We start from the raw sequence: 24909 nt of genomic DNA, 5'->3' as shown, positions 1-24909 counted from the left end.
GCCCCCCTGCCAGTTAGAAATTACATAAACTGGGTTATGTTATCAACAAGCAATAAGTTTATTAACTACAAAAGGTGAATTTTAAGTGGATATAAGAGATAACAAACAGAACAAAGCAGATTACTGACTAAATAAAGCAAAATATGCAAGCTAAGCTCAATATCCTTAAGAAACAGGTTACAAAACGTAAATTCTCACCCTAAATGTTTTAGGCAGGTTGCAAAGTTTCTGTGGTTCAACGTTCCAGTTATATTCCTTTTCAGCCTGGACCCCATCTCAGTCTGGACTCCCCCCTTGTCGTCCCTTCAGGTGGCTTTAGCAGTCTTTCTTCTTGGGCAGACAGGCGATGGAGAGGAGTTGTCCCGCTTGCCTTCCTCCCCACCCTTAAATAGGATTTCCTTAAGGCAGGAATCCTTTTGTTCCCAAACTTGACCCCCCCCTTCCCTTCCAGTGGAAAGTTACAAGAAGTCCCAGATAATGTTTAGTACCGGGTGACAAGACCACCTGTCTCTGTAGAGTCCCAGTGTCCACGAGTCATGCGTCAGTATGTTCTGCAGGAAGGCCAAGACTTTTCACAGTCCATTGTCCTCGCTGATGGGTCGTCAGCCCTGTCCGGCTTTTCCGTTGTTGTACCAGAAGTGTTAGCAGTGACGGCAACTTCAGGAACAGAAACGATACAGCCATACAGATTGGATGATCACATTCAGTAAACTGTAACCTTTCCAATGATATCTTACAAGACCCGTCTTGCATAAAGTACATCTCAGTTATGTCATAGTCGTATCGTGTCCATATTTTCATAAAAAATATGGAGCGAAATGTGTCAGAGGGCTGCAGGAAAAACCAGCTAGGAAATCAGTTGGATCTGGATGGATTTTTCCAGCGAGGACATGGTGGGGGGGGGAATGCTGCCGTGGCCTCGTTGCTGGCAGCAGAGACTGTGGGACCGTCAGTGGGCTCTGGGACGCTCCCTGCCCTGTGGAGTTGGTTTGCTGAGGGCCCACTGTCCTTTTTTCTCCCGGTAAAACACCTTTCCGTTCCTGTTTACCCTCTGTAGATCTTTCTGAAGGTGGCTGAGGACACAGGAGTGGACGTTGACACCACAGGTAAAGACATTGGCAGCCTCTTGGAAAAGCTTTGAGCACCTGGGGGCCCAAGTTAACGGCCGTGCGAGTGGAAGGAATGATCGTTTTTCTAGTGCCTGGACTGCAGAGGGGATAAGAGACCTGCTACTGCTGCTAGCTAAGGGAGTTTTCCTTTAGCTCAGGAGGTAGAATCATGCCATTTTTAGGGCTGAAGGATGAGAGTTCTAGACGAAGCTCCTGTACTGAAAACTCAGCTCTGTTCTCTGCAGCCCGTGGCTCCTGGGAGAAGGATCTTCATTCAAACTGCAGTGGGGCTCAGCCTTGGGAGATGGACCCAGTTATTTTCCCCAAACTGTTCTCACCCCATCTCTCCCTGGGGTGCTCAGGGAAGGCACGGGGTGCAGCTGGGTAGCCCAGGAAGTTGCAGGGTCACTGTGCACTCAGTCGGGCAGCTGGCACAGCACAGCCTCAGGGTGCTTGGCAGGGCCATACGAAACAGGCCTCCTGGGACTCCAGGCTGCTCCGGCCTGGCTTGCAGGGACTATAAATCCCAACACGGCCGAGGGGCCAGGCTGCATTGCATGGCGGATCCTGTAGTCCCTGCAGGCTGCTCCTCTGGGTGGCTGTAACGAGGTGTCACCAGGGCTGCCCGGAAGGGGGAACAAAAGGAGCAGTTTGACCCGGGCCCCCCATTTGTGAGGGCCCCCAAACCTGAAATTTGTCCCCTGGCCAACTCCCTACGACAGGCAGGCTGTAGGGCAAACCTGACTGGTGCTGCCAGCCTGCATGCCAGGTGGGAACACCCGGAGTGGGGAGCTGGACCCTGCCCCATGGGACGGGAGCCATGGCTATGGGGTGAGTGGGGGGGCTCACTCTCCAACCCCCCACCCCCGGGACTTCCCTCAGTGGTAAGTTTTTGGAAGGATGGGGGCGAGGAGCTCAGTTTCAGATTTTGCCCCAGGGCGCCCCCCCCCCCCCCCGCACACACACACAAAACCTCTGCGCGGCCCTGGGTTCCACATACTTTTTCTGGCCCGCCCATGGTGTGATGCTCTGGCCCTGTGTCTGGCAGGCTCTGGGGGAGCCCCCCAGCGGGTGAGAACGGCAGCCCCCGCCTCCTCCTACACGCTGCGGACGGTGAGCGAGAACGGGGACGTGGAGGCAGCAGATACCGAGCCGGGTAAGGGGGCACAGCCAGGCTCCGGCTCCTGCTGGGGGGGGGAGCACTGAGCTCCGTAACTGACCAGCCTCCCATCTGCCCATTGGTGTCTCTCTCGCCTGCGTCGGGACAGCCCCGCAGGGACCTGAATGGTGGGAAACGGCTGGTTCTCTGCCCTTGTGGTGCCTTCTGGGTGCTTCTGAAGCACCCGCCTTGCAGTGCTAACGGGAGCCAGGGGCTTCTGGGTAACGGATGGAATTTTGGGGGGAGGGAGTGTGAAATTGTTGTGGGTCTAGCCGGACGAGAGCGAAAGGCCCCGTCCCAGGAGCCGGTGCAGCCGGCTGGCGTGGGGGCCTGGGAGTGGCTGGGCAGGCATTGCAAGCCCCCAGGCCATGGTTCGCAGCATGGGGAATCCAGCGCCACGCTAGTCAGTTCCCCTGCCCCGGCTCTGGTGCCCCGGGGAAGCTCCCCACACAGCTACGTGAGACCTGTCCTCTTTCTCTTTCTTTGCATCGAGTCAAAGGATCCAGGAAAGGTAGGAGGCTGGGCGGCGGGAGGGAGGGGGTCCAGAGCTGTCCTCCCCATGGGAGGGGCGGAAGCCTGGACAGGATTCGGCCCTGGGTCCTGAGGCATCTTTTCTGAGCCAGACGAGGGATAGGTTCCCCTATGGAAATGCATGTAGAGAGCCCGGCACCCCCATTTCCCCGTGCATTGCCCTCCGCCTTTCCCCGCACATGACCCCACTCCTAGCGCCCTGCCCAGAATTCACCCAGCTGCCCTCCACCCCCCCCAGACACGGGTCCCCGGAGACACAAAGTGGCCTGGAGCCCCAGGCTGCCCATGGAGCAGGACGCTGGTGGGGCGGGGGGCTGCCCTGGGCATTGGAGCCGCAGGCAGGGCTGACGGGGGGGTCTCTGGCTCTCCCTCTTGCAGCTGAGGAGCCAAAGGAGACAGATTTCCTGCATAGCCTGGATGGCAGAGGCTCCCAGCAGGTTCTGGGCTGGGCCCTGACCCGCCAGCATCTCCGGGCTCTTTTCACCAAGAGACTCCTCTACGCCCGGCGCAGCACCAGGGGCTTCTTCGCACAAGTACTGCGGGCTTCTCCTCCTTAGCCTGGGCACTGCCGGGAAAGGGTCGGGGAAGTGTGTGTGTGTGGGGGGGGCTCTGATGGGGGGTGTGGGAGGGGAGCCCCTCTGCAAGCACAGGGTGCAGGGCAGTGGAGCATCGGGGGAGGGGTGTGTGTGTGTGGGGGTGGGTGAATGGAACGTGGGGGGCAATATTCCTGTGCAAATGTTCTCCCCCTACCAGTGGGTCAGGCCTGCATCCTGGAGCTCTGACCCAGACCCCGGAGAGTCCGGATTCTCTGGCTGTAGGATCCTTGACTTGACCTAGGGTGTCCTAGCACCCTGGCTGCAGGATTCCCCTCTTCCCCTGCCCAGCTCTGACCTGGGGCTATGCCCTGGCTCAAGGGGCTCAGCCCAGACAGTCCCCCCTGCCCAGCTCTGACTCCAGCCCCTGCCCACAGATCGTCCTGCCGGCTGTCTTTGTGTGCATCGCCCTCCTTTTCAGCCTGATCGTGCCACCCTTTGGGAAGTACCCCCCGCTGCACCTGGAGCCCTGGATGTATGGGGAGCAGTTCACCTTTTTCAGGTGCGTCTCATCCCAGCTGGAGTGAGGTGGGGGGCAGGGGCTGTCGCCTGGGCTGTGCCGGGGCAACGCCGGCTGGGAGGATTCTCATGGAAGTGGCCCCTCCGCTCCATCTGTTTCAGTGATGACTCCCCGGGGGACCCTGATTCTGTGCAGCTCCTTGGAGCCCTGCTGGCCGAGCCGGGCTTCGGTACCAAGTGCATGAGAGATGCCCTGGAGGGGTGAGTACCCCCAGTCTGTGCCCCTCCCTCAGGCAGCATGTATGGGCTTGGGAGGCAATTACTGCCGCTGGGAAGGGACCCTGTGGGGTTGCATCTGCTTCCTTGCCAAGAGCCTCAGAGCAGAGCCCAAGGTGGCTGCAGTTCCCTGTGCTTGCCATAAGGAGGCATCCTCGCGCCAGCCTGGCTGGTTCTGTTGGGCCAGACACTTCGTCTATGCAGCTGCTGCTGTCTGGGCCGTGTTTGTCCTGGGTTCTAGAGTGGCGTCCGAGGAGTGAACACACTGGGCCTGCCCAGGGCTGTACCCCCCGCCTGCAGGGATCCATGCCCCCCGCTCTAGCCTGGAGCTGGGGCCGGCTCGGAGCTCGCTCCCACTCAGCTCTGTGGAGAGCAATAGGCTGGGCGCTAACCAGCGGCCTTCTCCCCACCCGGGGTGTTCAGGAGAGCGCCTTGCCCACCGGCGTCCCACGAACGAGGCTTCTGGACCCCCGAAGTGCCCCGGTCCCTGGCTGAGGTTTTCCGGAACACGAACTGGACGCCAGCCAACCCCTCCCCGGCCTGTGAGTGCAGCTCCCGGGGGGCCAGGAAGATGCTGCCCGACTGCCCCGAAGCAGCGGGGGGGCTTCCTCCTCCACAGGTAGCCGCCCACTCCCACCTCCCCTGGGGTTGTCAGGGTGGGAGGGCGGCGAGGGAGGTTCAGCCCAGAGGGCAGAAAACCGCCTGCCCAGAGCGGCCAGGAGCTGCATCAGACTGGGCCAGGGAGTGCCCAGCGTGGAGACTGGCAGCTGCCATCGCCCGGGTCTCACCCACTTCTATTCCCCCAGAGTCACGGCCGGTAGAGGCTGGGTGGGTGGAGGGGGGTGGCTCCTAGTGGACTCCGTCGGGGTTGGTACTAGACCTTGGCACAGCGTGGCCCTGGGGGCCCTACTAAGCCCAGCCTGGGACGATGACGATACCAGTCCCGTCTCCTGTCTGTCTGTCGCCGTCTGTCCTCCCGCCAGGTGCAAAGGGGCACCGGCGACATCCTCCAGAACCTCACAGGCAGGAACATCTCCGATTACCTGGTGAAAACCTACCCCAAGATCATCCGCCAGGGGTGAGCACCTGGGGGATCCTGGGGACTGGTCCAGTCTGGGGAGGGCTCCCGTCTCTGCCTCCGACCTACAGTTCTCCCTTCCTGCCCCCTCCAAATCCCAGCTGAGGCTGCTGGGACTGACCTGGTGGCACAGAGGCCTGTCAGTGCAGCAGCCAAGGGCTGACTGGGCCACCAGGGCCTGAACTGTCCCTCCCCAAGGCTGGGGCCTGCGTTCCGGGCCGGGCGGGGGCATCGTTTGCCCTGGGACTCCTCCAGCTGTCCCTGATCTGTGGGCGAATTGCTACCTCGCTCTCTAGGGCTGTTCATCAGGCGTTTGGTGGCTGTAATGCAGGGACAGACCCACCGAGCTGTGCTAACGGCTCCCCGGGCATTTCCTTTTTGTTCCTGCAGGTTGAGAACCAAGAAATGGGTCAACGAGCAGAGGTGAGAGGGGCAGGGGTGGCGGGGGAGCTGGGGTATGAATTGTTTTAGTAAGACTGTTAAGGGTATGGGACTGGGAGCCAGGACTCCTGGGTTCTGTTCCCAGCTCTGGGAGGGGGCTGGGGTTTAGTGGCTCTGATTGAAGCTCGGGGATCTACTGCTGTGGAAGGGGGATGGCACCCCCAGCATCTCTGTCTATATGTCTATGCATATAGCGTGCCCATCACCGCAGTATCTGGTCACCAGATAGTCTGCCTGTCATGTGCCAATGCACCTGATCTCCCATCGTCACAGCCTGGGGGTGTCTCCCGGCCCTAACCCCAAGGTGCTGGCCCGAATCTCCCAGGGCAGGGAGAAGCATGAGGGGGCACGCCTGGGTTCCTGATCCTCCCTCCCTGCGCCCACCCTCCCAGGTACGGCGGCATCTCGCTGGGTGCCCATAGCTCTCAGACCCTGCCCTCGGCAGAGGAGGTGGATGGTGCTGTGCGGGAGATCCGGGCTGTGCTGAACATCACAAAGGTATAACCCGATGGATGGGATGGGGTGGGGTAGGGCAGGGCAGGGGAGGGGGACAGAATCAGTTTCCTTCCTCGGGGATTTGCAATGAGTCGGAGAGCTACCCTGGTTGGAAGGCGGCATCCGCCACATGGGACTCTTGGCAGGGGTGGTAGGTCTGGGGCAGGGCCGGGGCTTGGGATGGATGGCATGGGGCGGGACAGGATGGGGCTGGCACGGGGCAGGGAGGCTCGTGAATGGCTCATCGATCTGGTTCCAGTCCTGATCTCCCTTTCCGGCCCCCAGGGGAGCCCCATAGACAGGCTGCTAGGAAACCTGACCAGCTTCATCGAAGGGCTGGACACGCACAATAATGTTAAGGTCAGTTTGGGGACGGAACCCCACTGTGGGGGGAGCTCAGGGGCCTGTCACCCTCATGGGCAGCATATTCTAATCCTCCGATGCCAACCTGAGAAGGCCAGAGAGCAGGGATGGGAACTGGGTGTCAGGACTCCTGGGTTCTATTCCTGGCCCTGGGAGGGAGTGCGGTCTGGCAGCCAGAGCCGCGGGGAACCGGGCCTCAGGACTCCTGGGTTCAATTCCCAGCTGTTCTACGGTGGCAGCGGGTGAGTCACAGGGTTCGAGCGGGGGGCGAGCTCGGCGCTGAGTGTTGCCGTTACGCTGCCATGCGGCCACAGGTCTGGTTCAACAACAAGGGCTGGCATGCCATGGTGTCCTTCGTCAACGTGGTGAACAACGGGCTGCTGCGGGCCAGCCTGCCCCCGGGCGCGGAGCCCTGGCGCTACGGCATCACGGCCATCAACCACCCCCTGAACCTCACCAAGGAGCAGCTCTCGGAGGCCGCGCTGTGAGTACAGGGGAGCCTCGGGGTGGGTGGGGATTGGGTGGGGCTCTCGCTGGGTGGCTGGCTCATCTTGCTCTCCCCTCCCCATGGTAGGATGGCCACATCAGTGGATGTGCTGGTCTCCATCTGTGTGATGTTCGCCATGTCCTTCATCCCCGCCAGCTTCGTCCTCTTCCTCATCGAGGAGCGGGTCAGCAAGGCCAAGCACCTGCAGTTCGTCAGTGGCATGAAGCCCAGCGTTTACTGGCTGGGCAACTTCGCCTGGGACATGGTGCGGGGCAGGCCGGGGGGCTGGAGATCTGGGGAGTGGCAGGTTTACATGGGAGAGGAGGGATCCCATGGATCTGGGGGCAGGGAGTGGGGGATATAGCTCTCCAGCACAGGGTCAGGCTGGCATCTGGTGGGGCTCACAGGCAGGTTCTCACCTGCAGGTAGGACCCTCATGAAGGGAGGCAGGTGTCAGCCCCAACATGGCTGCATGCCTGAGTAGGTTGTCAGCAGAGGGGATTGAACCTGGGCCCTCTGGATTGAAACACCTGAGGCCCCTGCTGCCGGACCTAAAAGGGAGGGTTCTGTTTGCTGAAGTTGTAGCAGGCTCATCAACCTCCGGGGTGGCCCGGTCTCCATGAGCCGAGGACAGCGCGCCACACAGAGTGGGTGTGGGCTGCGCAGGAAAGCCTGCGCCCAGGAGTGGGGCTCACCGCTGGGCCGATGAGAGGCCCTGAGCCAGGACAGGGTGGGCACGCTGGCTCAGTGAGGGCGTGTGGGGTATGCAACAAACTCAACGCCAGTGGCTACTGCATGGTCAGAGTCAGGGGAGGAGGGGCTCGCTCCCTGTCTGGAGGGGAGGGAGTTGGGGGGTGGCTTCAGGCCTGTCCTCATTAGAATCCCCCCACCCAACCAGGGTCGACTGGGTCACACCCGCTGCCTCTTCTGCTTCTCCCCACAGTGTAACTACCTGGTCCCAGCAGGGCTGGTCGTCCTCATCTTCCTCTGCTTCCAGCAGAAGTCCTACGTGTCCTCAGCCAACCTGCCCTCCCTGGTGCTGCTGCTGTTCCTCTATGGGTGAGCCCGGGTGGGCGCGGCCCCCGCCTGGCCCTGACAACACGGGGAGCAAATGCCCTGTGCAGCCGGGGAGCTCACTTTGTCTGTTGGGGTCAAGGGGGATTCTGTCCTATCCTGGGGAGTGGGACCAAAGGCTCGCCCTGAAGGGGAAGGGAGCTAGCTGGCCCGGCCTGGAGGTTCGGTCCAGGCAAGCGTCCGTGTTTATTCCAAGCCTCAGGGGCCTGCAGCCTGGGCCTGCATTCCTGGGACCGGCCATCTGAGCGAGGCTGAAATACCCACTCCCTACACTGGACCTCAGGGCGTTTGCCTGGTAGGTCTCTCTCAGGGGTGGATTACAGCTAGCAGCCCTGCCCTGGAGGACCGAGCCTCCGGCCGGAGCCTGGCCCGCTCTGAACAGAGCGGGGAGGCGGCGCGGTTTTGGGGGACATTGGTACCTTGTCTCCCAGCCCTGGTTTGCGGCATGGGCTTGGTTCCTTGGTGCCGGGCCGGGTGTCTTTTGGCTTTGCTGCAGCTCTGTTCCTCTTCCACCCCAGCTGGTCCATCACGCCGCTGATGTACCCGGCCTCCTTCCTCTTCAGCATCCCCAGCACGGCCTACGTGGTGCTGACCTGCGTCAACCTCTTCATCGGCATCAACAGCAGCGTGGCCACCTTCGTGCTGGAGCTCTTCATCGACCAGGTGAGCCCTGCACCCTGGGGGCTTCCCTGGCCCTCTCGGGACAGGCTGCATGGTGGGGGTTTTCCAACCCAAGATTAACTAGCAACCGCTCAGGCCCCCAACCTCAGCCCAGTGCCTGCGATGAGGTGAGTTCAGCTCCCGGGGAAGGGGACTCCCAAGGAGATGGTGGGAGCCCCCCCCCGTGCTGGTGTCACAGAGCTGGGGCTGTCCCCTGAGCCAGAGTCTTCTGCTTTTCCCCCCCGCCCCGGGCAGAAGCTGAACCATGTCAACCGCATCCTGAAGAAGGTTTTCCTCGTCTTCCCGCACTTCTGCCTGGGCCGGGGCCTCATCGACATGGTGAAGAACCAGGCCATGGCCGATGCTTTCGAGAGGTTCGGTGAGTGGCCTGAGCCCAGAGCGTGGGGGCTACACGTTCCCCCACCCCAGACTCAGCATGAACGGGTAACACCTGTGATCCCTGCGCCACTCTCCTCAGGAGCATCTGTCTGTCTCTGCCTAGGTTCTTAGGCCATGGCCATCACCGTGGTATCTGACCCTCTGCCGTGCACTGACTCTGTCCTGTCCCATGCCTCCCCCATGCACCACCCCTTTCTTCTTTTCAAGCCCTATTTCCCCTCCCAGGAGACAAGCGTTTCGTGTCTCCGCTGTGCTGGGACCTGGCTGGGAAGAACATGTTTGCCATGGCTCTCCAGGGCATCGTCTTCTTCCTCTTCACCATCCTGCTGCAGTACAGGTTCTTCGTCAAGCTCCGGTGAGGGGCCGGCGGGGGGCGGCGGGAGCAGCAGATGGGCGTGCGGCTGGGGTAGAACTCCAGCTCCGGCCAGCCTCCTCCCCGAGTCACTCTCCCCGTCCCTGCCATAACAGGGTGGGGAAAGCCCGTTGTTCATCTACCCCTTTGTTTGACACTACACCCCTTTCTCCCAGCTCCCCACCAGTCGTTGGGGTCGGGGGCTGGGCTGGCAGAGTTAACATCTCAGTGACATGACCCAGGGAGGGCGGAGATGCCACCTCCACTTGCTGCATCCGTCTGTCCGTCCAGGCCTCCGAGCCAAATCTGCATGATTTTACACCCCCGCCCCCTGGCTGCTGTGTGGATGTACCCTAAGTGATTTAGAAGCCTAGGTCCCCTTGGCTCTCACCCATGTGCTCACATGGTCACTGTAATATCTGACCCTGCTCACACGGGCCTGTCTCCACAGCCGGGACCGGATTAGACCAGCAACTCTTACCATGAAGACAGGTTTCAGAGGAGCAGCCATGTTAGTCTGTATCCGCAAAAAGAACAGGAGGACTTGTGGCACCTTAGAGACTAACAAATTTATTAGAGCATAAGATTTCGTGAGCTACAGCTCACTTCATCGGATGCATAGAATGAAACACTCTGTCTCATCCTGCTGAGGTCTAGTTGGGACCCCTCCCATTTGGCAATCTGGGACCCCCGACACCTGATCACAGCCCCCAGGTCAAGGACCCCCCAGGATTCCAGCACCGTTCATGGGATCTCCAAGCTCCCTAGAGCCCGTGCTAGGTCTGAGCGTCATGGCAACCGTGCAGTCCAACGTGCCATTCTACACCGCTCGCCCTCATGGGACGTCACCCTCCGTTCGCATCCTGGTTTGAGCCATTCCCCCTCCTTCCCTTCAGGCCCTTTGCCGTTAAACTTCCCCCTCTGGGCAGGGAGGACGAGGACGTGGCCAGGGAGCGGGAGAAGATCACAAGTGGAGCACGGCAGGGAGACATCCTGGTGCTGCATGACCTGACCAAGGTGCGGAGGGGGCGGGTGGAAATGGGCAGCGATGCCACTCCTGGAGCAGCCTGTTCCTCAACTCAGGGGCGGGGGGCATCATCATCTGCCTCCCACCGTCACCCCCAGAGGAGGTCGTGGCTCTTCCTTGTGCCACTTTTTTCTGTTTTATGGAAAAATTTAATGAAAATAAACATTTTCCACAGATTTTTTTTTTTTGGCAGCTGTTCAAATATCAACAAATCTCAGTTTGGAAATGCTCCCACAGGGCCCCATTCTCTACTATGGGCCAGGCCCCCCTGATTGGACTACACCTCCCATGAGCCACCACAACCGCCTCCCCCATTGGCAAGGGCAGGCAATGCACCTAGGGAGTCCCTGGCCATGGTGCATCATGGGAGATGCAGTCCAGCTGGGGCCCCCAACCCATAGAAGAGAGCGGAGAGATGAGGCAATTGAACTACACGTCCCATGAGGCTCTGCGGCGGCAAGAGCCAAACGGGAATATTTCGGTTTCGGGGCGTTAGTTTTCTCTGACAGCCATCTGAGTTTTCCCATGAACGCAGACCCTTCCTGTGAATACGTTTGGTTGCTCACAAACCCAGTGTCCTGCCCAAAAAAAAAACAGTTTTGGTGACCAAATTTTCAATCCACCCTCGCCCGCGACCCCCCCAGCTCTCTCTGGGTCTTTCCAAGGGCGATGAACCTGTCCTGCCAGGAATTAGAACTCTTCCCCTTGCCACCAGTCCGGCGGCCCTGGAGCTAATGATTCAGAGCACCAGGAAGCGGTGGGGTCCCATGCAATGTTCACCGTGGGGTCCACACACTTGCTGCAGCAGGTGCTTGGCCTGCATTCGCGCAGGGGGGAGGGCTCCCACACAAGTCTGCGACTCCACGCTCTCCCCACGTGCTTCAGGCCTGGGATGCTGCTCTCAGGCTCTTTCCATTTCTCTCAGGTGTACCGGGCGAGGAAGAAGCCGGCTGTGGACCGCCTGTGTGTGGGAATCCCCCCGGGGGAGGTAAGGCAGCTGGTGGGCCAGGTGCAAGGCAGCTGGCTGTGGTTGGGATTAAAAGGGCAGGTAGCCCTGGTCCATGGAGCGAGAGGTTCGGAAGCAGGTCGATGTGGGGAAGCGGCTGGCTCGGGCCCATGTCACACCGGGCACAGGGGGATGGAACAGACGGCCCAGTGAGTGTGTCCTAGGGAGGAAGAGGTGACGGGGAGGCCCCCCCCAAATCCTGGCCCTGAGCCCCAGTCCAAGTGCTGTTCTCCTTGGGGCCATCGGGGAGGCCCCTCTTGGGCACTTCCATGCCTCTTGGAAGGGGGAGCCAGGCAGGGTGGGTGGCTTAGGGGACAGTTTGCCTTTAACCCTGTGTTTGGTCCCGGCGCAGTGTTTCGGTCTCCTGGGGGTGAACGGCGCTGGGAAGACGTCCACCTTCAAAATGCTGACTGGGGACACGGAGGTGACCCTAGGAGATGCCTGTCTGAAAGGGCACAGGTGAGTGGGGAGGGGCAGGCAAGGTGTGGTGCGGGGCAAGTGAGCACTGCTGGGGGGGTGAAGGCAGGGACAACAGGTAAGTGCAGACAAGATCATGGGGGGGCAGGTACAGGCCCCAGTGAACGGGATAGGTGAGTGTTACAGGGAGAAATGGGGGATGGGACAGGAGAGCGCCTGGCTGGGGGATGGGTGGGAAATGGTACAGAGGGGAGCTCTGGGGGAGCAGGATGGGGTCAGGGTTGTGCAGACGGGAGAGGGGGGTCTCTGTGTGTGGTGGAGCTACGGGGCAGGCGTGTGCCGCGCTAGGACGAGAACCGGGTCTCTCTCTCTCGCACGCACGCACGCCCCTTCCTCCTGCCCTCAGGCTGCTCTGCTGGGCTCTGGCAGCCCTGGGGACGCCCCATTCTCCCAGCCCCTCCCTGCAGATTCGTTTCCCCGGGGCCCCACTGCGGGACGCCCCCTCCAGCTGCTCGGTGTCTCCGTCCTCGCAGCGTGCTCCGCGACTTGCAGTCGGTCCATCAGAACATGGGCTACTGCCCCCAGTTCGACGCCATCAACGACCTGCTGACGGGACGGGAGCACCTGGTGTTCTACTGCCGTGTGCGAGGTGTCCCCGAGGAGGAGACGCCCAGGGTAAAAGCCCCCCCCGCCCCTTCCTGCCCCCCCCGACCCCCCCAAGGCAGGAGAGGCGCCTCCTCAGCCTCTGTGCTTCTCTCCCTGCAGGTGGCTCAGTGGGGGGTCTCCAAGCTGGGCCTGGCGCAGTACGCCGACAGACCCGCCGGGGGCTACAGCGGGGGGAACAAACGCAAGCTCTCCACGGCCATCGCCCTCCTCGGTGCCCCGCCGGTCGTCTTCCTGGTCAGTGCTGCCGGGCAGCAATGGGCGCCTGGACGTTACTCCCTCGGGTGCCCCTAGCGGGCACCCTGAGTCAGCCCCCTCCAGCCGCCGTCGGATGAGAGGGGGAAGGCAGCTAATTTGCACAAAGAAAAGGAGGACTTGTGGCACCTTAGAGACTAACCAATTTATTTGAGCATGAGCCTTCGTGAGCTACAGCTCGCTTCATCGGGAGGAGGTATTTTTTCATGCTTTGTGTGTATATAAAAAGATCTTCTACACTTTCCACAGGATGCATCCGATGAAGTGAGCTGTAGCTCACGAAAGCTCATGCTCAACTAAATTGGTTAGTCTCTAAGGTGCCACAAGTCCTCCTTTTCTTTTTGCGAATACAGACTAACACGGCTGTTACTCTGAAACCTGTAATTTGCACCGTTATCTGTATATGCTAACCCCAGCCCTGTTGATTTGCATGGTCATTTAACATGGGGACGCAGCCTTGATGTAGCTGACCTCCCCCGTCGGGCTCTGTTCCTGGGCCCAGGCTGTGACTGGAGCCATAGCTGCACCACAGCCCTTGTTTGCACCACTCTGGCCCTGGGCGCCCCGGGGATTTACACGGCCAAAAGCGGGAGGCAGGGGCCTTCGTGCCAAGCCCACTGGGCTTCCCACCCCGACACGTCCTTGGTCCAGACAGGGCCAGGGCTGACCCAAAGCTGCTTTCGGGGCTCGTTGCAGGATGAGCCGACCACAGGGATGGACCCGGGAGCCAGGCGGTTCCTGTGGAACTGTATCCTCAGCGTGATCAAAGAGGGCAGATCCGTGGTGCTCACCTCCCACAGGTAAGGGAGAGGGCTGAGCTGCTTGTGCATCCCTCCCTCCGCACGAAGCCTCAACCCTCCCCCCATCAGTAACTAGCCCATCCCGCCCCCCCCCCCCCAGCAGGCGAGTAGCTGTCAATCCGCCCTTTTGCAGTAATTCCCTTTGTGCCGTGCACAGGGTTGGGGGCAGGGCTGAGGCATGGGTGAGGGGCAGGGAAGCCAGCGCTGCCCCTGATCTGTGGCTGAGCCAGGGGTTTGCAACTGGGGGCGCTGCTGCTCTCCCGCTCCCTGGCAGGGGTAAACAGCCACCCGCCCCGCCAACATGAGCTAGCTGTAGCCCTCTGCAAGTCCGTGGAGCTACGACTTGCCCCAGCTGAGGGCCTGGTCCGGCACTCAGGTGGGGAGTACGTTCTCCACTAGCCCATGCTGCCCCCCCACCCCCGGGGAAGGGCCCAGTGGAAGCGAACATGGGGGGCCTGTTGGGCAGGGGAGGAGTGTGGGGTTGCCGAGTCGGGGGCGCTCACGCCATCACCTCTTCCCTCCGGGCAGCATGGAGGAGTGCGAAGCCCTGTGCACCCGCATGGCCATCATGGTGAACGGCCGGTTCCGCTGCCTGGGGAGCGTGCAGCATCTGAAGAGCAGGTAACTTGGTGGCATCCTGCCGTTGTCCAGCCCCCCCTTCGCATCCCTCCCCAGCCATGGCCTGCGAAGCCCGGCCGGTAACGAGTTGGTCTCCCTGCCCAGCCAGACATCTGCTGCGCGTAATTTCCCCAGGCTCTCCAGGAACCCCAGTGCGGTGCAAAGTGCCCGCTAGGGACTGAGCTGCACTGGGAACGTTTCAGAGACCTTGATGGGGTGGAGAGGGAATGTCCATGCCGGCGCCGCCTTGCAGCAGTGGCCAGGCTGAGGCAGGGAAGGAAGGAGCTGAACCCACCCTCTGCTCCCCCTAATGAATCCTCCTCAGGGAGCTGGCAGTCCCAGCACCTTGGGCATTGGGGGGCGGGCGGCAGTTACCACTATCTGGCAGTCCCTGAAGTGAGTCTGGGGGTCTCGGTCCAGTCCCCTAATGGTCCTGATTGCACGACATTGCTACTGGCCCCGGTGGCGTTCCGAGTGGAGTGGCCAGGGACCGAATGGGCCATGGGTCAGGGTTGAGGCACGCGTGTGGGGCGGGGAATTCCCTGCTGCTCCCGATCTCTCCTCTCCCAAAGCTCCTGCTCCCCTCCCTGGCTGGGGTAACTCCCCCAGTGGCTGGAGCTCAGAGAGCTCCCTGCCGTGTTAACCCCTGGAGCCGCTCTCTGGAGCCGTCGGTCCCCCTCGCTCTGAGCAGCGGTCAGCGTGCGCCCGGCGTGTCCGCGAACAAACCCGCCCACCTGTTTGCCGTAGGTTCGGCGACGGCTACACGATCACCCTGCGGGTGTCGGGCCCCAGGCCGGACCTGCGGCCCGTGGAGACGTTCATCCAGGACTCCTTCCCCGGCATCGTCCTCAAAGAGAGGCACCATTGCATGCTGCAGTACCAGCTACCCTCTCGGAGCTGCTCCCTGGCCAAGATCTTCAGCATCTTGTCCACTCACAGGGGCACCTACCGCATCGAGGACTATTCCGTGTCCCAAACCACGCTGGACCAGGTGAGGCCAGGGCCGGGTCTCTGCCCCTCTCCTCCAGCCTTGGGGATGGCAGCGCCGCCGTGTGGGCCAGGATCAAATAAATGGACGTTTCCCCTACTTTGAGCGTAAGGGACTGTCCTCTTAACCCTGTAGGTGCCAGCTGGCAGAGCATCCTCCCAACAGCTGGGATGATCCCCAGGGGATCTCAGCGTTGTGAGGTGCCTCACCCCCGCCTGCCCTTAGCATGAGGGGACTTGTCTGTGCCTGCCGTGGGTCAGCACCCTGAAACCACCAACCACTGGTAACACCAGCCCTGTCCCCACTGGCCTCACTACCTCTGTACGGCATAGCGATAGGCACAGCCGAGCCCTTGAAGCATTCCCTGCTGGGTCCAGCCCCTCGTCCACCGAACCCTCTGGGAATTCCCACAGCCGGCACACGCCAGCTCACTAGCTATGGCCTAGGATGCAGCTCTGCAAATGTGCCGCACGTCCATGTATTTCCAGTGGAAACCAGGCGAAGGGCATGACCAAAGAGCAGAGATTCGAGTGACAGCGGGTAAGAATATTGGAACCGAAGGGTCACATAGAACACAAAATCCTACCCCGCTTTCTAGAGCCTCCGCTTAGCTAGCTGGTTCCCTTCCCGTCTAAAGAAGTGTCTCTCACCCAAATTTCTCTCCAGCATTTTCAGGTGATCCTACTTGAGCCCCCTCTTGTCACGTAGCAAACTCACTGTGCGTTTACCTCCTCGGGGAAGGATACCAAGATGTCGTCTTCGTCCCCCAAATGCACCACAGCAAACTTTCAATGTGCACCTCCAACTAGTCCCCCCCCGGCCCCACGGGGCCTGTTGTTTCCCTTTTTCTGTAACTTTTCTCTCTCTCAATTCTCACAGTCCTTCATTAGCATGCGGTTCAGCCTGGAGAGTGGAGGTCTACGGTGAACCAGACACGACTCCATTCACGAGTCCCCAGGCTGTGACCACTAGGCCAGCCTGCCTGTCACCCCGCCTGATTCTCTTGCTTTTGTCCCTTTCCCGCCAGGTGTTTGTCCATTTCGCCAAGGACCAAAGTGAAGATGAGCCCCTGCCGGACTTGGCACCCCTGTCTAAGCCCCAGCCCCCTGACCCCTGGAAGAGGATCACCCACTTCCTGGAGGACGACAGCTACCAGGAGAGTGCAGTCTGAGACCCTCCCCCGGCCAGGAGTGTAGCCAAAATACAGAGGGGGGGCTTCCCTCGTAGCACCAGGGCTCCTCCTACTTGGAGCAGGGTGGAGGGAAAGCCCCACCTACCCCTAAAGCTGAATCAATAAAACACCCATTGCTCCTAGCGGGCAGAGGCCCCCAGCTGATGCTCCTCACCCCACATCCGTGGCTGTCCCCCCAGGGGAGTGACGCAGAGCCCCCTAAACCTGAATCAACAGTGCAGAGGGGGTAGTGCCTGACTCCACGGTGCCCTCTGGGAGCAGCTCCTGCCAAGCCCCCACCCTAGGGTGCAGGGAGCTTTCCTGGGAGTCACCCCCTCTCCCAGCGAGCAAGGGGTGGGGTGGGGTGAGCCTCCTTATGCCTTAAGTGGCAACCAGGAGGTGTGATCTGCCTCCCACACTCCCAGGGCTCCAACGCCCACCTCTGCCCTGAGTTTGAATCCCAGGCTGGGCCCGTCAGGCTCTCCTCCTCGGGCTCCTATGGCTGGCTCCTTCCAGGCACAGCTCTCGCTTGGTATTTGTACTGCGCCCTGCCCCGGTTCTGGGTGGGCCGGGGGCGTGGATGTCACCCCTTGCCCTGCCCAGCTCCATGCACTTCCTGCCCACAGTAGGACCCAGGGGCCTTTCTCAGAGACTTACCCGCATTAAACCCAGCCGCTTGGGCGCCCAAGGGGGAGGCTCGGCTGGACCCTGCAGGGTCCTTGGTCCCCTTCACTGCATTCTGCTGTGAGCTGCTGTTTGAACAGGCTGCAGGGCTGCCCCCCACCCCCCAGTGACTGCAAGGCCCTTGCCAGCCGTGTGATGTCAGGGATCCCCTCTCTTCCTGGGGAGGGCACTCCATTTCCCCTCCATTCCCCATGCTGCAGCCACCAAGGGGCTTGGCTGGGAGCCTGTCAGTAACACTCCTTCAGCTGCTGGGGCCGTGAGCCCCTCCTTTCCGCCCTGCCCCAGGGCTTAGCGTGCTGCGTCCACTGGTGGCCTCCCGTGGGAACATCCCTTTGCGTTAATCCTTCCTCAGACCAAGTCGCTCTCCCAGCACGAGGCCCCGAGCTGCTATGCCCCTGCCTGGAGCCTGAGCTGTCCCTAGGCGGGGAGGTCTGTGAACCCCAAGGCTCCCCAGCTACCTCCCCTCCTGGCTGTTCATGGGCCATATCTTGGCTACTGGTGGGAACGGTGGTGAAGGTCTCACTGAGCGGGAGTTCGTCCCTGATCCCTGGCACCTTCCCTGGCAAGGCAGGGGCAGTGGCCCTCACTCTGCCAGTCCTCCTTTGGAGGAGAGAACAGCTGATGCCCGCCTCCTCTCCGAGGCGGCCTGCTTTTCTGTCCGTCCGCCCCGTCACTAACAATGCAGTGACCTCCTGTCCCCAAAGACGATGTAGCATTCTCCCCGGGCGCTGTCCTAGCACAGACTCCGCCCACTCTCACCACCAGCCCCGCCCACCATCTAAGTATTGTATTATCCCCTTTTAAAATGGCCCATGTTGCCATGGCCATGGCCGGCCTCTTCTCCCAATGGTCCGAGAAGCAGGCAGTGGCCGCTGACAACCTACTGTGGCGTTTATGCCCTGGACGTTAGGCCGGGCTAGGGCATCGCCGCGCCCCAGCCGACTGTTACAAACACCTGAGCCGATGCCCCTCCACGCAACGCTGGCCCCAGGCCCCAAAGAGGCGTGACCCTGCCCCCATGCCCCATCCGCTCTGCCCTGAGGGCACTGGGGCTGGGCTCTCTCATGTAGCTGGTCTGTTCTCTGGTATTTATAGAGCAGAGTCCGTGGAGATTTGCGTGAAATACTAAGCGAATTAAATATACGCACACAATAACCCCCAGGCTGGGGTGGAATGATTCTATCTGGGTGTCGGGGTTTGTTCTCCAGCTCGTCCTTCGTTTCTCTCTTTCCTCCCCTGTTCTGTGGGTCTAGGGCACTTAGCCAGCCCCATTTCCACAGTCTCTGAGCAGCTGACAATCTTGAGTATATTTATCCTCACTACCCACCTTGCGAGGGAGGGCAGGGCTTTAAACCCCATAGCACAGCTGGGAACTGAGGGCCAGGGTTACAAATCGGGCCCTCAGCCACTTGTCCAAGGTCACAGGGAGAGCTGGGACTTGCAGCCAAGTCTCCCGGGTGCTAGCCGCCCACTAAGTGTTCCTAACTCACCTGTTGCCCTAGTACATAGGGGCCTAATGTAAGTTAGCATCTTCTAGCTGCAGGTTTTCAGTACTTGGAGAATAATTAACCCCTCAGGCCCTGTGTTTAATACCCTTTATTGTGCACAAGGGCAAATTGTGGCACAAGAAGAAGCGATTTGCCTATGGTCACTGGGACAGAACCGAGGAGTCCTGACTGTTCCCTCACCTCTAACCATTGGATTCTCTTCTCTATACCTGCAGTGAGTTCCACAGGTTAATTCACCCTATGGAACCAAGTGACTTCTTTTCCTCTGGTTCAGAGAGGTGGCCTTTGCATTTCGGTCCCCGTCACGCACACATCCTGCTTTGTCCTCACTGGGGGATGGGGGCACACAGAAGTGGACCACCAGCTACAGATCCCTGACAAGCAGGGCGTTAACTCCTGGCTGAGCTATCCCACAGGTGGCCAGGGTGGAGTAAGAAGGCCAGGACCAATCAGGCAGAGTTAGAAATCCAGCTGTCAGGCCTGGCAGCAGAGTGGGGGAAGGTCAGTTCTTGGTGTAGAGCTGGGGTCTTCCTGGCCACGTGGGTCCAGGAGCCTCTGGCTCTTTCACCCTGGCCAGAGGCTCAGGAGCTGGGCCGGAGGGGCCTGTGCCCCCCCCGGATCTTCTCTGGCTCTGCTGCTGGCTGTACTGGGCTCTCCTCCAGCAGGGCGGTGCTGCTTTGACATGGGACGGAGCAGGTTTGCATGACCCAGCTGCTCTCGTCCTGGGGCTGTCAGCGGTGGGTTTTGGGGCAGGCTGCCTCCCTGGTGTTGCCGGCAATGGGGCTGGAAGAGAACAGGAGGGGTGAAAGGGAGGAGATGCCAGGAACGAGGAAACAGGGAGCTGGAGGCCTTAGTCCAGGTCCTGGTGAGCAAGTGTCCCTGGCACAAAACGCCTCCAGCCCCTGTGGCAGTCTGGGCCATGGGATGGCGCCCCACTCCTAAGCCCCGGGGGAGATGCCTTCATGGCAGCACAGACGCAGGGGATAGTGTGTGCTGATGGGGCTAGAGGTGTTTTTGGGCCCCAGGGGTTTCACCAGCACTCGATTCCCAACTGGATCCGATCCTTAAGAAAAGGGCCGAAGGGCCGGGGTGTCTGCATGGTACAGACGGCGGCGTGCAAGCACCAGGGAACTGCTCCCCTGGCTCGGGGAATGTGATCTGTCTTGTTTTGGCCCTATCCTCTGGCTGGACTGGGCTCGGTGGGGGGCAGATCCCCCGAGGGCAGGAATGTCCTGTGGTGGCTGGCTCTGCCCCATCTCATTCTCTTGCAGGGGCCTTTTGCCAAACCCCACCGCCCCCTCCCTGTCTCGCCTGCGCTGCGAAAGCCCGAGGCGGGATTGTCCGGTTCCTAGGACACGGTTACGTGGGCTTGAAAAGGACAATGATCTCACTGCCACGGTGGCAGAACAGCTCTGCCCTAGGCTGGCATGTCAGAGGCCTGGGTTCATTGTGCTCTGGATGCATCGTGCCCTTGTGGTATTTGGGAAAGCTGAAGTGTGTTGGGACCTGCTGGCACGCACCTGCCCTGCCAGCCAGGGTGAGATCCCTCTGCCTCGCCTTACTCTGGGACCTGCAGAAGGCAGGTTCCCTCCCCTCATGTTCCTTCTCCAGCTCCCAGCTCCCTGGCCCGGTTAAGGGATTCAGAATCTCAGGCTGCCGTGGTCTGCAGGGGTAGGAGGAGGGGTACACGGAGGTGGGGAGCTCTTGTGGATCCCTGCAGAGCTGAGGGAAGCAGAACATCTCCTCCCTCCCTCCCCCCCCCCTCCCGCTGGAAGGAGGGTGGCTTGGAGGACCCGCGTGAGCCAGCATGGCCAAGAAGCAAGACACCCCCCGAGGTTCTCCCCATGGCTCACCTGCCTGTCCTCCAGGTGAGCTTCACCAGTCTCCTCTCTGCAGCTGCAGGATGCAGCCCCACGGCCTTCCTGTTCCTCCTCCTGGCATCATCCCTCCTGTTCAGCGCAGGCTCCCGGAGCAAACGCCACCTCTCCCCTCTGCAAGGAGACAGCTAGCTGGGCTCTGCCCCTTGGTGCTGGGATGGGAGCCTGGTCCTCGCCTCGCCCCCCACCCCCCAGCTGTGTATTATCTCCTCACGGGAGCACTCTGGTGCTCAGGGTAAGGGAGACTGGGAGCCCCTCTCCCCGTGCCCATGCAGGAGACCCCACTTAGGGCTTGCATGCAGTTCTCTGGGCAATCACAATTTGGGGACTTGTGAGTAGCACGGGGGCAAGGAGCCAGGACTCCTGGGTTCTATTCCTGGTCTAGACTTGCTGAGTGAGCTCAGGCAAGTCCCGTCCCCCCCAGTAAACTGGGTCTGGCGATAGCTACTCTCAGGGGGGTGAGGCTTAGCTGAGTGTCTGCAAAGCCCTCTGTGATCCCTGGATGGAAGGAAGGGCAGAGGGTTACTGGCACTGGCTGCTTGAAGTCTTCCCTGAGCCCCAGCCCTGTGTTCTCAGTTTCTCGTCCCCCTTCTGTTCCGCCTCCCCTAGCAAGGGCTCCTGGCCCGAGCCGAGATGCAAGATCTGGGGCGCTGAGCATGGCAAGCGGCAGGGGGCTGGCTGAGGGTAGGCAGCGCGGGGTGTGACATCTCCAGGATCCCTGAGGTGTCCGGTTCAAAGCCAGCAGGGGCAGCTCGGCCTGAGCTCCGTGCAGTCTGCGGGGGTTCGGCTGAGGCCTCACAACGCAAGACGGTCGCCCCTGCACGTCACCAAAGTCCCCCCGGCACGTCTAGCTGTGTCCCACCACCCCCAAAGGCCTCGACTGACACGTCCCCAAGCGCCCTGCTGCAGGTGCAGGGCGAGTCCAGGAAGGTGCCCCGGGGGGGTGGGGAGGGACCTAGCTTGTCGGCGCGAAAGCTCTTTCGGGGGCGAAGCTGCAACCGGGTCTCCAAGCAGCCTGGGCGCGCTCTGTGGGGTTCACTTACTCGTGGGGCGAGGCAGACACTTCCCCCGGCAGCTCCTTGCGCAGAGACTGCAGAGCCTGAGCGATCAGCTGGTGGCTCTTGCTGGTCGTGGTCTCCCGGAGTCGCTGCAGGAGCAGGCGTGTGGGGAGCTGGATGTCTGGGGAGCGCTCTGGCCTCAGGAGGCTGCCCGCTCCAGCCTGGGTGAGAAAGAGAGAGGGAGGAGTGAGGCCGCCCCGTGCCTGTAAGACGTGCACCCCCACTCCGCCCCTGCGTGGACTCACTGCAGTCTCAGGCCCCATGGTGGCCACCTTCCAACGCCCCTAAGCAGACGGATCCCGTGAGCAGGGGGGCACACTGGCGTGAGGGGGCGGCGAGGTCGTGGGAGCCGCCCACTGCTCCTGCCAATGCCCCTTCGTTCATCCCTCGTGGGAAATCCCATTGCCTGGGCTTGGTGCAAATCGCTGCAGGGCTTCGCTTGGCGGGGCCTGGGGACGGGGAGCGCAGGAGCGAGCAGACGCTGGTACTCACCATCTCCGCCGAGCTGCTGCACTCGGGGGGCAGCCGCTGCTCCGCCGGCTCTGGCTGGAGGCTTGTCTTCGGGAAGCCCGCTGGAGACGTGGGCTCCCGCCTCGGAGCAGCCCGGCGGGCGAGCGCGCCGTCCCTCGGAGCCGGCGCCTGGCCAAGGGGCGGCTCATGCGCCGCGGCAGCCTGGCCGCTGTCTCCGGGCTGGGCCGCTGGAGGGGGCAGAGCGGTGACCCGCTGAGTCTGATCTTCTACGGGGCTGGCTCCACCGCCGCCGGTGCGGCCTCCCCTGCTGGGCTGTCCACGCTCCCGGGGAGAGCACCCAGCACGACGGGCGCTCCTCGTCTCTGAACGCCCCTCCCAAGAGTCCCAGGGCTCCGTAACGGCCTCCAGCACGGGGCGAAGGTCGACCAAGATCTTCCTGAGCTTGGGCTTCTCCCTGTTGGCTGCATCTCTGGGCACCTGGGGCGCGGACAGGGCCTCTGCCGGGGTCTTTGAAGTGCTGCGGCTGGTTGGAGAAGACCCTGTTCCTCCTCGCCCGTGTTCAGGGATGGGGGCCGTGGCCCGAGGAGCCAGCTTCTTTCTCTCCTTCCACCTGCCTGTTCTGTGCCCCCTACCCGAGGGGTCTGCCGCCTGCCCCGGGGGCCCAGCCGCCCTCCAGGCCTCTCTTGCCTTCACCAGTGGGCAGTCTGGAACGAAAGAGGAACGCTGAGCGTTGCCCATCTCTGCCCAGGCTCTCGGCCAGGCCTGCTGCCGGCTCCCCCCAAAGGAAGCAATTTGGGTGGATTATTTTTAGATCCCTCCTCTCAGAAGTGCAAGTGCCAGGGCCCAGGGAAGGCGCTGCCTGCTCCCTGTTAATCTCAGCTGTGCCCGTGCCCCGACATCACACCCAGATGGGAGCAGAGCCTGGCTTCAGCTGGCACCTCCAGCAGCTGCCTAGCCCCCCACCCCCCCACCACGCCTTGAGGTGGATGCAATGCTCTTCTTCGCTTCCCTGTGCTATGCCATAGCTGTGCAGCTGTTAAACAGCTACAGTGTCCCCCCCCAGAGGAGGCTGCATTTCAGACTCTACACACTCTCTCTCTCTCTCTCTCTCTTTACCTGTAAGGTCCTTTGGAATCATTCAGGCTTGCCGGGGATGGGGGATATACCTGAGCCGTACCTTCCAGCTGCAGCTGGCATGGGGCGGGGTGGAACACCAAGTCCGTCCACATGATGGATGGTAACTTCTGCTGAGCTCTTGCCCTCTTCTGGTGGCCCAAGGCCATTTGTAGTGTGGCTTCGTTCTCCTGCCCCGGAGGAAGGCAGGACTTACTTTGGCAGGGGTGGATCTCACGGGGGGCGGTTGGTGGTACTGCTGGAAGGGAAACTAAAACAGAGAGGTAAGGTACAGGGGGAAGGAGATTAGGCCAAAGGAGGGAAGATGAAGAGAGCTGGAGGAGGAGGACGAGGCAGGCAGCACATGGAGGCAGGTCGGAGGTTCCCAGCATGGGCCATAACCTGGTACCTCTCCTCTGGGCAGATCCATGCACCTGCCCCCCCCCTTCCCCGGAATCGGTCCACGTCCTGGTTTGCCCGTGGCTCTGTCACCCCTGAACGTCCTGCCCCAGCTGCTGGGTGCCAGCCATCGTTCCTGCCCAGCCTGCCCCCTGCTCTGTGCCGACTGGGAGAGTAACCAAGCAAGGAACAGAGCCCGAGGACCCAGCCAGCTCATCCACCAAAGAGCCAGCTTCACACCCAGTCCTGGCCCAACCTGCCTGCTGCCGGGGGTGGGGCAGGGCCCAGCCGGGCACCTCTTAAGGTGGAATTGCTCACATGGGCCAGTGCCAAGGGTTTTACTAGAATGACTCATTCACGCGGCTTCTCCTTCGGGCTCCCTGCTCTCATTCCCCTGCATTGTAACCCCCTCCCAAAACACCCTGCACTCTACTGGGCACCCCGTGCGCTGTGTGCCCTTTCCCGGATTGCCACCTGGGCTGCCCCTGGTGCCCATTCTCTTAGCCCACCCAATCACCCTGCACAGCGAGTGCCAACTTTTCCAGTGATGCGCTAAGGATTACTATTCGCTGGTGTTTTTCAGCAATAGCACTTAGTGCTTTACAAAGGAGGTCAGTCACGTTAGCCCCATTTTACAGATGAGGAAACTGAGGCACCAAGCGGGGGCTGTGACTTACCAGAGGCAGAACTTTGGGAGACTCAAGAATAGAACCCAAGCCTCCCAACCCAGTGCTTTAAACACTAGATCACGCTGCCTCTCACTTAGGACAGCTTCCATCCCTTTCCCCATGACCCCAAACCTCCCACTCCCTAGCCCTTATTCCGCTATTGATGCCCTCTTACTCTCCCTCACCTGCAGCACCCCCCGAGTAGCTGCCTCATACTGGTATTTATTAGTATTAGATTCACAGGAGTTTCTAGAGGCCAGGGCCCCATTGTGCTCGGCTCTGGATGTTTGTCTAGCAGAGAGCCATTCCCCTCCCTGGAGAGCTTGCAGTCTGTGTGTGAGCCTATGGCCAGCAGGTGGGTAACACAGATGGGGGGAACCGCTGGACACCAGGAGATGCCACTCGCTGGGCTCAGCACTGGCTGCCGCAAACCAGCTGCCACAGCCATGGCAAGGATATCGGTTTTGCACAGGTCAAGGAGGTATTTGCTTTGACCAGGGGCCCAGAACAGCCAATAGGCTTCTGAGCCTCTGGACAATATAATACTTAGAGGACTTTGGTGTCCTGGAGCAGGCAGGCCGATGCTGGTCTGTATTGGCGACAGACAGGGGCAGGGTCTCAATGCCTCCTCTGAAAGGTTGGCCGTAGACTTCGTGGCTGCAGCCAGTTTCTCTCTTGCCAGGTGGGGCACGTTCCCACACGGCCGATGG

General features: G+C 61.1%; 2 protein-coding genes across 10 annotated transcripts in view; one reads left to right on the top strand and one right to left on the bottom strand.

Annotated features, from left to right (window-relative positions):
* Positions 1 to 18287, top strand: part of ABCA7 (ATP binding cassette subfamily A member 7) — a 54945-nt gene extending 36658 nt beyond the window's left edge. For 3 of the 9 annotated variants that reach the window (XM_073323772.1, XM_073323770.1, XM_073323773.1), the window contains exons 26-51: positions 1058 to 1106; positions 2158 to 2265; positions 2762 to 2779; positions 3178 to 3332; positions 3770 to 3894; positions 4014 to 4112; positions 4551 to 4746; positions 5111 to 5205; positions 5596 to 5628; positions 6039 to 6144; positions 6427 to 6501; positions 6819 to 6988; positions 7079 to 7256; positions 7935 to 8050; positions 8584 to 8728; positions 8981 to 9104; positions 9350 to 9479; positions 10373 to 10493; positions 11429 to 11491; positions 11862 to 11968; positions 12394 to 12601; positions 12692 to 12826; positions 13541 to 13644; positions 14173 to 14265; positions 15010 to 15253; positions 16278 to 18287. In XM_073323772.1, the coding sequence (XP_073179873.1) occupies positions 1058 to 1106; positions 2158 to 2265; positions 2762 to 2779; positions 3178 to 3332; positions 3770 to 3894; positions 4014 to 4112; positions 4551 to 4746; positions 5111 to 5205; positions 5596 to 5628; positions 6039 to 6144; positions 6427 to 6501; positions 6819 to 6988; positions 7079 to 7256; positions 7935 to 8050; positions 8584 to 8728; positions 8981 to 9104; positions 9350 to 9479; positions 10373 to 10493; positions 11429 to 11491; positions 11862 to 11968; positions 12394 to 12601; positions 12692 to 12826; positions 13541 to 13644; positions 14173 to 14265; positions 15010 to 15253; positions 16278 to 16421 (3141 nt within the window). In that variant the 3' untranslated portion in view covers positions 16422 to 18287. Of the gene's footprint in view, positions 1 to 1057; positions 1107 to 2157; positions 2266 to 2761; positions 2780 to 3177; positions 3333 to 3769; positions 3895 to 4013; positions 4113 to 4550; positions 4747 to 5110; positions 5206 to 5595; positions 5629 to 6038; positions 6145 to 6426; positions 6502 to 6818; positions 6989 to 7078; positions 7257 to 7934; positions 8051 to 8583; positions 8729 to 8980; positions 9105 to 9349; positions 9480 to 10372; positions 10494 to 11428; positions 11492 to 11861; positions 11969 to 12393; positions 12602 to 12691; positions 12827 to 13540; positions 13645 to 14172; positions 14266 to 15009; positions 15254 to 16277 lie in introns of those variants that run through there. The other 6 variants (XM_073323777.1, XM_073323774.1, XM_073323775.1 and 3 more) reach the window with 5 other exon arrangements.
* A 399-nt stretch (positions 18288 to 18686) lies between these two features.
* Positions 18687 to 23704, bottom strand: LOC140903241 (uncharacterized). The gene is made up of 5 exons (XM_073324205.2): positions 23197 to 23704; positions 22041 to 22723; positions 21534 to 21709; positions 20467 to 20604; positions 18687 to 19396 (listed from the first exon to the last, which is right to left on the bottom strand). The coding sequence occupies exons 1-5, from the start codon at positions 23522 to 23524 to the stop codon at positions 19345 to 19347; spliced, it is 1377 nt and encodes a 458-aa protein (XP_073180306.2). The 5' UTR covers positions 23525 to 23704; the 3' UTR covers positions 18687 to 19344.
* Positions 23705 to 24909: the final 1205 nt, after the last annotated feature.

This window comes from Lepidochelys kempii, chromosome 25, assembly GCF_965140285.1.
Source record: "Lepidochelys kempii isolate rLepKem1 chromosome 25, rLepKem1.hap1, whole genome shotgun sequence".
In the NCBI taxonomy this organism is placed as follows: Eukaryota; Metazoa; Chordata; order Testudines; family Cheloniidae; genus Lepidochelys; species Lepidochelys kempii.
This window is presented reverse-complemented; position numbering and strand designations above follow the sequence as displayed.

What these genes read in the sequence shown, in the direction of transcription:
- LOC140903241 (XM_073324205.2), bottom strand. Translation starts at nt 23,524, where the DNA reads ATGCTGGGAACCTCCGACCTGCCTCCATGTGCTGCCTGCCTCGTCCTC. An exon ending in GCAGCAGCTCGGCGGAGATG is followed by an intron (nt 21,710 to 22,040) that starts GTGAGTACCAGC and finishes TTTCTCACCCAG; the next exon opens with GCTGGAGCGGGCAGCCTCCT. An exon ending in CTCACCTGGAGGACAGGCAG is followed by an intron (nt 19,397 to 20,466) that starts GTGAGCCATGGG and finishes GTTCTCTTCCAG; the next exon opens with CCCCATTGCCGGCAACACCA.